This window comes from Pelodiscus sinensis, chromosome 1, assembly GCF_049634645.1.
Source record: "Pelodiscus sinensis isolate JC-2024 chromosome 1, ASM4963464v1, whole genome shotgun sequence".
Classification (NCBI taxonomy): domain Eukaryota; kingdom Metazoa; phylum Chordata; order Testudines; family Trionychidae; genus Pelodiscus; species Pelodiscus sinensis.
Window position 1 is genome coordinate 208,588,801 of NC_134711.1, and position 11,461 is coordinate 208,600,261.

At 41.3% G+C, this 11,461-nt stretch overlaps 1 protein-coding gene across 7 annotated transcripts in view; it reads left to right on the forward strand.

Moving 5' to 3' along the window:
* Window positions 1–11,461, forward strand: part of SH3KBP1 (SH3 domain containing kinase binding protein 1) — a 328,394-nt gene that overhangs the window by 162,763 nt on the left and 154,170 nt on the right. For all 7 annotated transcript variants that reach the window (XM_075913646.1, XM_075913587.1, XM_075913595.1 and 4 more), the window contains one exon: window positions 10,998–11,127. In XM_075913646.1, coding sequence (XP_075769761.1) covers window positions 10,998–11,127 — 130 coding nt within the window. The remainder of the gene's footprint in view (window positions 1–10,997; window positions 11,128–11,461) is intronic.

Sequence of the window (11,461 nt, forward strand, 5' to 3'; positions counted from 1 at the left end):
GTCTCCCGCCCCCATGAGTAGAGGCCTCTCCTTCCTACCCTCTTCCCCCTCCCCATAATAGCAATCTGCTTGCCACTGCATTTCTAGTGCAGGGCAGAACAGGAGCATTCCAGTGATTTTTCTCTGTTCCCCAAACAGCAGCATGCTGAGGGTTTCTCTTCACTTCTGAAACTAAAGCGCAGCTGGCAGTGCTTTAAAGTGGAAGTGTGGCCATGGCAAAGAGCTCTCAGCACTCTATGTAAACTACCTTCATGAGGGGAGTAGCTAACAACAGAGGCTCTGCTAGGACCCCGTTTACATAGGCACTTTAACTTGCTGTATTCAAGCGGGTGGGTTTCACACTCTGGAGCCAGAAAGTTGCAGCACAGTACTCTGATGAGCTTCAGCTGTGAGATCCTTCTGGTGCTTTGAAAGGGGAGGAGCACATACCCGCAGGGCAGGCACTGTGGGATACAGGCGGAAGCCAGTTCTGATGACAGAACAAACTGGCAGTGTCTACACTCGCTCTTTGTTGACAATAAAGAGAGGGGAAAAGAACGAAAGTCTCTCTGGGTATGTCTACACTACCCCGCTAGTTCGAACTAGGGGGGGTAGTGTAGTCATATGGAGTTGCAAATGAAGCCCGGGATTTGAATTTCCCGGGCTTCATTTGCATAAAGCCGGCCGGCGCCATTTTTAAATGCCGGCTAGGTCGGACCCCTTGCCACGCGCGGCACGGACTAGCTAGTTCGGATTAGGAAGCCTAATCCGAACTAGCTAGTCCGTGCCGCGTGTAGCCCCGCGGCACTGGGTCCGACCTAGCCGGCATTTAAAAATGGCGCCGGCCGGCTTTATGCAAATGAAGCCCGGGAAATTCAAATCCCGGGCTTCATTTGCAACTCCGTATGACTACATTGCCCCCCATAGTTCGAACTAGGGGGGTAGTGTAGACATACTCTCTCAAAGTTAAATTATTGTGTTGCCGAAACCAGCCATTTTTCCCAACAAAAGTTGCATTGTAGTGTGTGCACTCTCACAGTTTGGTTGCCAGAAGGCAGTTTTTGGTGACAAAACTGGGTAGAATGGTATAAGGCCTCAGTTTAGCAACAGAGATCCATACTTTCTGCAGAAGTAAGGGTCTCTTAGCGTACATTTACACAGCAAGCAAAATCATGTGGTAGCAGGTCTCAGAGCTTGGTCTACACTACTAAAAATAGCTGTGTAGACATTCAGGCTTGAGCTAAAACGTGGGCTCTGAAGCCTAGAAAGGGGAGTGGTGGGCTCCAGAGCCCCAGTCTGAACATTCACGTGGCTATTTTTAGCACCATAATACCAACTCCATAAAGCCTGAATCTGTAGTGACAGGCCCTGAGATTCTCTGCTATGGGCTCCTGCTTACTATATAGACACATGCTTAGGGTTTTCTGTAGCACCTGGTAAGTACAGATAGGTATTATAGGAAGTCCCAAGTAGCAGAAGCTGTTTTGAGGCTTGAGTATAGTGGAGTAGCAAAGAGGTACAGTCTGAACCTCTTTAGTCAAGCACCCTCAGGACCTGATCGGTGCCAAATAACAGGAGGTCAGTATTGTCTAGCAACATTACCAACACTTCCACTGCTTACTGAGCTCTTAGAAGACATTTGGAGGTAAATTGGAGCTAAATACGAGCACAGAACACTGAGAACCAGGACTGATGGCTATAAACAAACTTTATCAGACTGCGAGAAACTCGGCCACACCGATAAGTGGACATCTGGCTAAGTAAAATCATGCTGGACCACAGAAGTTGCCACACTAGAGTGTGCCTAGCTAGAGCTGTTCAACCTATACAAGTTTGCCGTGTCTTACACAAATTAAGCAATCACCATTTGAACTGTAAGATTGCAATTCTGTCCATTTATTGGAATTGCTGAACAAACTGAATGCACTTTGCTGTTGTAGCTGATGTCATAAGAACCCTTTGATAGAACAACCAGAAAAGAACTATAATTTCATCTGGAATATAAATGTATTTTGTATCATAAGATCAAACATTTGAAAGAGTGGCCAAATTTTCACCATTCCCAAGGTTTGTGATTGTTTGCTCTTTACATGTAGTAGGATTTAAGTGGTTGCAAGTGAAAACAGTCAGATCAAAGTAAGTTACTAAATCAAAATGAATAAAAATTGCTTATCTAGCTCTAATCCTCTCAAAAAAACTTGTTATATGATAATTTTTACCCTGAACAGTTATTCTAAACATCTCTTTCACAAGCTAAGCAGCCTCCTAGGTTGGGCCTGATCCTTCTCTCCGTTCAGTCTCAGTCATTCCTAGGAGGCGTCTTAGATGGAAAAAGTGGGGGTTGTTCTCCTGGCATCTGGCAACTCTTTCAATTCTTTGCTCCCCTCTTCATATTGCTTTTACCCATGGTGGGAATTCTTTGTGCTAAGTTAAAACTTTGCTCACCTTGAGTGGAAAATTACCAGATCCGAAATGCATTTCAGTATCAGGTGGGCTGGCTGCATGTCTTTCTATGGCCAACCACAGTTTTCCCTGGGACCCAGAAATTCAAAGGCGCTTGGGGCTCCTGACCACTGTCCCCGGTCAGAGTGGTGGCGGACAGAGCCCTGGGCCCTTTAAATTGCTGCCAGAGCACTGTGTGGCACACTCAGGCTCTAAAGGTTGGTAGTGGTGCCCCACTCAAGGTAGCGCTGAGCACTAGCTGCCCCTGGACCTGCTGCTTCCTCCTGAGGTCCTGCCCCTTCCACTCCCCGCACCTTGCCCAGGGGCTCTCAGAGGCTCTCCGCTCACCTGTGTGGCCCCCATTAGCGCATTTAGAATGATTAACAGAGCCATGCTTCAAATTCACGCAGAAGAGCTATAAACGCACAAAAATAGGATATACAGATTCAGCAGATTGTAACCAAAATTGATGCTCTATGACCTGTTTTGCATAAGGCATCTTTGAGTTATGAGAATTGGCTTGTAAATATGAAAATGCATAAGGCATGGGGGATGGGAAGTCACATTAATTTATGGTAATACCCTTTAAGGCCCAATCCTCTTGGCAAGCAGTGTCTTGGACTACTAATAACAGGAAAGGTAAAGCCTGCTGGTAAGTCTTTGTGGTATTGGGGCTTTAAAATATATTACAGGCAAAAAGTGATAGTGCTACCTATTGTTAAGGACACCTAGCATTTCCATTAACGCAGTGCTTTCAGATTCGTGTAACTTTAACCATTCATACTAAATTTTTGTTTTGAAAGTCTCAGCCATTTATAAGAACAAGATTAGTAAAAAAAAATGCTTTATTGCTCACATAAAAAAATTATCATCATTTTATTGAGAAACTTTGGGGCAAGAGCTTAAAATTTGGCAGAGGGGTGGCCATAGTTTCAAGGATGTTCCTTTTGCTGTTGCAATCAAAATTCATCAACATATGATCAAATTATAAATCTTTGAATAACTTCTGCCTGTTACCAAGAATGCTGAATGAGAGATGGTGGGGAGGAGGAGAAGGGTAGGGCTTTTCTCACAATAATTCTTCTTGGGCCACTCTAGTGCTTAAGGCCAGAACTGAGAGCAGGGAGACTGCCTCTTTTATGCTTCCAGTGCTCCTCCTGCTGTCACACGGGTTGAGAGGATAAGGAGGTTAGCAATCTGTCTAAATGCAGAGAGTAGTGAGAAATGGTATGGGGAAAGAACTTCACAAGGTGAGGTAGAAACTCATAGATGAAAGTGGATTTTATAGGAGCAGACAGGGAAAGTCTGTGCTATAGAAGCAAAAGGATCTATCAATGCTAGAATACATACCCTCCATCACAACCTGAAATTGAAGCCAGTATTCTTGTGACTTTCTGCTGTCAGCAAATAGCTGTAAAACTCACAAGCAAAGTGTCTGGTTTCACCTCATGTGGCTGGTTGACATAGAAGATAACTATATTACTGTTAAAACAGGTCGAACCTCACTGGTCTGGCAATACCTATGGTCCAGCATGATTTTAGTTAGCTGAATGTCCACTTATCGTGGGTTTGATCAAGTTTCCGGTGGTCCCATAAAGTTTGCTTACAGCTATCAGTATTGCCTCTCAGTGTTCTGTGCTGTTTTTTAGCTCTAATTTATCCCTAAATGTCGTCTTGGGGCCTAGTAAGCAGTGAAAGTGTTGTTGTTATTTCCTTGTGACAAAGCAAAAAAATTGTGTAACAACAGTAACACTTTGTGATGAAGAGAGCTGATAAGCCTTGGCCTGGCGTAGGCTTATATAGGATGTGTCCGCACAGTCATGCATTATTACGTAGCATTGCTCTGTTTATTCACTTTGAGGAAATAGAGACCCACTTGCTACAATATAGACCTACAGTGGTTTGAAAAATCCTCTGGTTTGGCACCAGTGATGTCCCAGGGTGCTGGACTAGAGAGGTTCAACCTGTAGATAATCTGTTAGCTCAAGTGGTAGAGTGCTCTGCTATGGATATAAAGATCTGAACCTGCAGATGGCCTAAGTTGTGTGCCAGTACTGTACAACATGATGAAGATTCTGGTTTTATTTTTGTATTAGGTAAATAGTTTAAATAATCTACTGTAAAAGAACCTTACAGTTGCAAATGTAAGCAGTAAAATTAGGAAATTCCACACTATGTAACCTTAATTCAGTCTCCTTGCTAAGGAGGTTAAAATGCATTTATTTGTGTAAATGTGTAACCACTGAATTTTTTCAGTGGTTATACCTTTACACGGGGTGGCTGGTAGCTGGGAGGGCTTAATTTGATAGTCTGTAAGTTAATCTTCTCATTTGTTTGAAATTTCTGTGAAGATCCTTGAGTTCTCTAGAAATGTACATCAAGTTAGCTAACTTAAGTTAAAAGCACACCTTTTTTTTCCCAATTGGAGGCAAGAAAGCACAGTGTTGTATTCTCAAGCATCTCTCTAGATTGTCTGTTGTTGCCCAGTCTCAAATCTCTTCTCTTTAAATGAGGTGATTAGGAAAGCACACCTATACAATTACAAGTGTATTTGAATCTGAATGAGACCTTTGATAGATAATCAGTCTGGGTTTCAGTCTTCATTTGGAATTGAGTCCATACTCATTAATGTCATTTAATAATTTTTGATGACTTTAGATCTGGTTCCACTGGATCTTTTGGTTATGCTGGCTCTTTCAGCGGTTTTTGATCATATTACGTGTAGGCTGGTGCTGTGATGACAAGAGGTGGTTGTTGGTATATCTGGATCTTCCTTCAGAGTATTTTCTTATCTTGAAGAATGAATCCTGTCAGTACTTAAGAACAAAGAATTCTCATCACTGAGGGATTTGGTGTGCTGTCACAAGAATCTGATCTCTTTCTCATGTTCGTCTGTGTTCATATGCATCCCTTTTTTACATTATTTCTATCAGCAATCTGCATTGACTTGCCGCAGAGTATCTCTTGTCCCATGGATTTATCATGATTTTTCCTCCACCATGGAGGAATGCTTTGATAAACTATTCCCAGCTGATTGAGTCAAAGCTCTTACTTTTTTTTTTTTTTTTTTGATTGAGAAAGTCTTGCTGGTACCACAGAGAAGATGATTGTGGGGGTTGCCTGCAATGTTCCCTCTAACTTTTTCAGCTGTGTGTGGAATACATTTTGTTATGTGCACAAAGGCACGTGTGGATGTGCACCACCAATAGAAACACATGCTGCCCAGTTGTGAGTGCTCTATACATTCTGCTAATCAGCTAGGCGGCATTTGAATCTCTCCTGGTTGAGCTTACAGGGAACACTAGTTGTCTGCCTCTTTATGTCCCCAAACATTAAAAAGAGAGTTGTTCGGAAAAGTGAATCACATTAAAAATCTTAGTGTCAATTCCAGTGGAAGAGCATTTATTGGATGTGGCTGTATAGTGGTTCCTCTCCTACCCCTAGTTTTTCAGTGTATTTTGGCATCTTTCCTCATTTCATGAACGCCTCCTGCCCATGCAGTTTGATTGTTAATTCCCTCTTAGCACGTCTTTAGAATGCAGCAACATAGTATGTTTGCTTGCAGATTTTGAGACACTGATCACGTTTTTCCATCTGCAATACTTCAGACAGGCAGATGTCTCTGATTTTTAAAATGATGAATGATGTGGGCCCCAGCTGTATTTTATAACTCCCTTTTGTGCTTCTTTGTGATTGGTTGGTGGTGTGTTCTGTATAAATGGCTGAACAGGAACGTATCTCCCATATATATACGAAGTAGGCTAATAAAATATCTCCATTATATCTCATATATGTTGTTATACTTAAAATGTAGTACTCTCAGCATCCAGGCTTGGCAAGTCGACACACTTTTCCTTCCCAGAAGGCTGCCAAAAGATTTAACTAATTTTTTTTTTGAGGGAAGGAGGAAAAACAGACTGAACCAAAACCAGTATGTACATACAATATTGTCTAGAAGAGATGAATTCAAGAACCTTTCCTCTGTTACAGGAACCTTGATTTCCTTTTTTGTGGATGAGATTAAAAAAAAAGGGGGGGACGATTTTTACAGCGCATAAATGCTAGGCAAGAATTAGGACTCAGGTGCATAAATTCTGAAAACACTTAGCTACAGTAACAGATTTTACTGAATACTTGTACCTTCTGATAGGCTATTCACATGAATAATGCATTTCCATTTGTAAGCTTTTATTGGTGAAGAATTAGCACATCATTTCAAACCGTATGGCACAAGGTTGTCTCCATTTGGAGCTGCTAAATCCCAGAGACAGTTTTATGTGTAGTTTGCTGTACAAAATGATTTTTGACTAGTACGTCTAAAGTTGAGGTACATTTCATGTACACACCATTGTTGTATAATGCTGTTGAAACAAATACTTATTAAAACATGGGACTCCCTGGTAACCTTTGTGAAGCTCACTGTGCATAGTGCTTTGGGAAGAGTCTATTTTTGGCTCTAGTGCAGGGGGTCTCAAGCTCAGTTTTCCTTAGGGCCAGTCCTCAAATGCTCCTAGTGGGTCAGCAGGCACCCCTCTGGCAGAGTTCCAGGAATGCATGGGTCTCTATGCATTTTCTCCCAGCTCCTGCATTTCCCAGACCTGCCTACTGGTACGTGTGTTCCCCCCACCCACCCCATGCGTCCCTTTACCCCACTTGTTGCCCCTGGACAATTAAAAACCTGCTGGGAGCCTTCACCACTACCTGCAGCAGGGCTAGAGTGGCTACCAGCAGGTAGCTCCCCACCACTCCTGCATGTCCCTGTGTGTGCAGAGCTGCCTCCATCCAAAAGTGAAAGCTGTCAAACTATTGACTCATTTTGTGAAACTGGCTAGATATCAGCCATGCCACCTCTCCTGTATTGATCACAAGCTTCCTGATAATTGGGGCTTAAAAAGGGGGGGGAGGAGGAAAGAAGGTCCAGCCACATTATTAGAACTAAGTCTGATCTGGGAACTTCACTACTTGATATCTCATGCACTACTATCAACTGTGATTGCTGTGACTAAATAGATAGTGCTTGTTTGCTGGTGCATGGTATTAGAAGGGAATCCCCGCTTTTTTTTTTATTTTTTATTTTTAAGATTTTAGGTCTCACGATTTGTGGTAAAAAGCTAGAAAATGTGCCCTAACTTCAGCCAAAATCTCGAACACCAGATGCTTAATAAAAAGATCCCCAAATATATTTTTATCTGTGATTTCAAGAAGCCATTCTCTTTTTGGAGATGGGGAGTGGCGGCTCATTCATGAGTTTTGAACGCTTGGAGTTGGCAGTATAGTACGTGCAAGTTGATAGTCTTCTCCTGTGACCAGAAGTCTTGACAGAGACCAGGATCCTAGAAAAGACCTGAAACTGAATTCTCACCCTGACATTCCCATGTCCTCGTGCTGGAATTCTCCCTCCTCCCCCTGCCCTCCCACCACACGCACACATGTACACTAACATCCACACCTTTGCTCACACGCATGCGCACACACATACTCTCTCTCTCTCTCTCACTCACATCCACACCTTTGCACTATTCTCCATCCCCACCCAGGATAACCAAAAGCAAAATCCATTTGCCCCACCCCGCCGGCTGCAGAAGTGTGTCAGCTCTGTCAGCTCCCTGGCCAGCGTGGTTTGCATCATGACAGAGGCAGCCAGAATATCTCCCAGACTTAGCCCCAGCAACAGAGGGTTCCACTATGTGGGCACCAGGGGCCTGGGTGCTGCTGAGAGCCATGTGTATGGATGAATTTTCTCCTGTTGCCTGCTTTCCTTCCCTCTTCATCCCTACCCCGTGGCCTGCCCCACAGGCTGGAAGCTGCGTCGGCCTGATGAAATAACTTTCTGGAAATACTTTGTGGGCTGGATCTGGGAAGGGCTCGGGTTGTAAATGGCCCATGAGCTGGGAGTTTGAAACCCCTGTTCTTAGCATCTTGCTCATTGGACAGGAGCTAGAAATGCCACGAAGTAGTCAGCAGTACGTCTGCTAGATGATTTAAGGATTAATAGTGATGAGAGTGTGGGTATAAGTAAATGGTACTGATATCAGTTTATTGAAAAACAAAGATAAGCAGTAGGAAAAGTTACTTTGGAGAGCTGTAAATGGATAACAATGGTTGGCATTAAGAGTGCTCAATCCTATTTGTTTGCCAGATTGGGACCTAACGGTCTGCACAATTCCATTGAGTGTGATTATCAGTAGACTTAAGTAACTGTTAGGGTAGTATGGGTAATAAATAGGGCCAAATCAAATTCATGGCCATGAAATATGTTTGGACTGTGAAATCTGGCCTTTTGTGTGCTTTTCCCCTGCACTGTATACACTTCTTAAGGGAGACCAGTGTTTCTCAGATTTGGGGGGTGCTGACCCAAAAGGGTGGGTGGGTGGGTGGTGTGTGTGTGTGTGTGTGTGTGTGTGTGTGTGTGTGTGTGTAGGCACCCTTACTTTTGTGCTGTTCTCAGAGTTGGTGATACTATAGAATGCCAGCGTTACTTAGCTATGTCTTCAGAGCTGAACGCATCGCTAGCAGCTGCTGCTCTCCAGCTGCCCAGCTTGGAAGACAGCACTGCCCGTCTGTAGCAGTGCAGAAGTAATGGTAACAGTTCTATAATTTCTCCTCTAATAACCTTGTGACCTTCCCCCCTGGACTACTGCACTGTGACATTTCAGATTTAAATAGCTAAAATAATGAAATTTTATTATTTTTAAAATCCTGTAACTGTGAAATTGACCCAAGTGAATTTGGTAGAGCCTAGTAATGAATAATGGTTCCATTTTGATCAATAATGTCTTCTGTGAATAATACTACCATTATAAATAGAAATGCTTTATATATGTACAGTAATAAAAGGTTCAGCTCAGGATTTTAACCTTATAGTTTTCCTCTTTGAAAATTATTATAGGAAGTGTCTGGATTTTGCAAATATTATTGATTATTTTTCTCTGTATTTTTCCAATCCTTTTAGTTCAACGAGAGAAGGCAAAACCAAACAAGTATTTTTCTGGGACATTTGAAGATGATGGATGAAATCCAGCCCCTTCTAAAGCCAATGGCAGTTTTGCCATTGACTTTCAACGGGGCCACTGTTTCACCCAGAATGTCTTGTTTCTTTTCTCTAAGGCAGCAGTTAGCTAAAAGCCATTATTCCCAGAGGTGTGCTTGACCTTATTGATATTACTGATGCATGAACAAGCTGTTTTGGCACAGTAAACTGAAGTTGTTAAATGAAAATAGTCATGTTGATTTGCACTTCATTCAAAATTAAAGGTTAAAAAAAAATCAACATCGGACAAGAATTACATGAGAAGCAGGAGAGAAAAATCCCTAAAGTAAAAATAACTTTCTATATGTACTTTGTAGTAATATTGTATCAAAAGGAAGTACGTATACAAAAATAAATCATGGCATATGTCTGGATGTCAAGATTCAGCTACTTCATCTACAGGTTGAGAAAATATTTGCAAGAAGTTGTTGCTGACATCCTGAATATGTTTTTAATAAATGAATTACAATGTAAGAAATTGAGACTTTCACAGTTATTTAATATGTAGCTGAATTCTTTGCAACTGTGTAAGAGTTTTGTTTCCACAAAAAATAGTAAACATAAATTGGTACAACTTGCAAAGCAGTCGGAATCTACTTTTTGTATTTTTTTTTTTCCAGAAAAGAGATGGGTCAAACCACAACTGATATTTCTCAGACTGAAGCTGTCCTCTCCTGTCACTTTTTTGTGAATGGACAGAGTCTGACAAATGAAAGCGATTAAACTGTCAAATATACGCTTATCTGATGCAGAGAATAAATGATTCCCTGCTGTCCTGTTACAACCTGAAGACATGTGGTATTTAGGGACTGTCATTTCCTAGTATGATAGTCTGCGTACATATTGGCTAGGCTACACATGAGGGAATGAATCATTTTTAAGAGCTATATTTATTTTGTACTGGAATTACTTTAGGAAGTTGCATGCTTCTTTTGCTCCCATTATTTATTTCTATAGGTCCTGTTGACTCTTACACACATTTATACTGTTCTTCATATTCATTTAGTCTTTGCAGATTCCTTAACTTTTACATGATTCATGATGTTGTCATGTCATGCAGTGGAACACTAATGACATTGCTTGTAGAGATATGGTATTTTTTTGTTAGTGTTCTTCTTCAAATCCTGTCACAAACTGGTGTGCGGTGTTGCTGTGCACAGTTCATGGAATGTCATGTTTCAGACACTGCATTTTCTTGGTGATTGAGCTAATTTTTACAAATGTGAAGTTTAATAACATTCTATAATTTTGAAGTATTACTCGGTCATTTTATTTAATGACTTGTCTCCTCCTATGATTGAACAAATAAAAAAAAACCCACAGACATGCACAGATAATATATATCCATGTCATGCATATAAAAAGGTGGATACCATATACAAAGTGCATCCCATACTTGTAAAAATGTATACGAACTGTACAAAATCAGTGTTCTTTTCACATTAGTTCTTAATACAATTTGTTTTTTAAAACATTTAAATTTAAAAAAGGTGGTATACATATTTATATTAACACTATTTTATTTGTTCTGTTTGTTTTGGTCCAGGTGGAGGAGGGCTGGTGGGAAGGAATTCTCAATGGAAAGACTGGCATGTTTCCATCCAACTTCATAAAGGAAATTTCTGTTGATTCTGATGATGTGGAAATTGCACGGGAGGAGCAACTAATAAAGCCAAGTAAGGAATAAAGTGTTATCAAGTTAATCTATTTTCCTCTTCTTTATTGACTTTTTGCTATGCTGGAATCTTCTTACCTTTTACTTGGAAGAGATTCAGAGTGTGTTGTTCTAAATTTGGTGCCAGGAAAAGGTTGTTTGGCTGTTGATGCTATAAGGGTATTAGCACCTTCCCCTTTATAGCACTTTTCATTAGAGACCATTGCAGCTATAACTGCCAAGGGCCCAGGAAATGATGTCATTTTATTACTTTAGGGCTTCTATTTCATTATGAAAATACACTACCATTTTGTCCTTACATGCAGTACCTCAACAAAATTACCCAAAAAACCCTA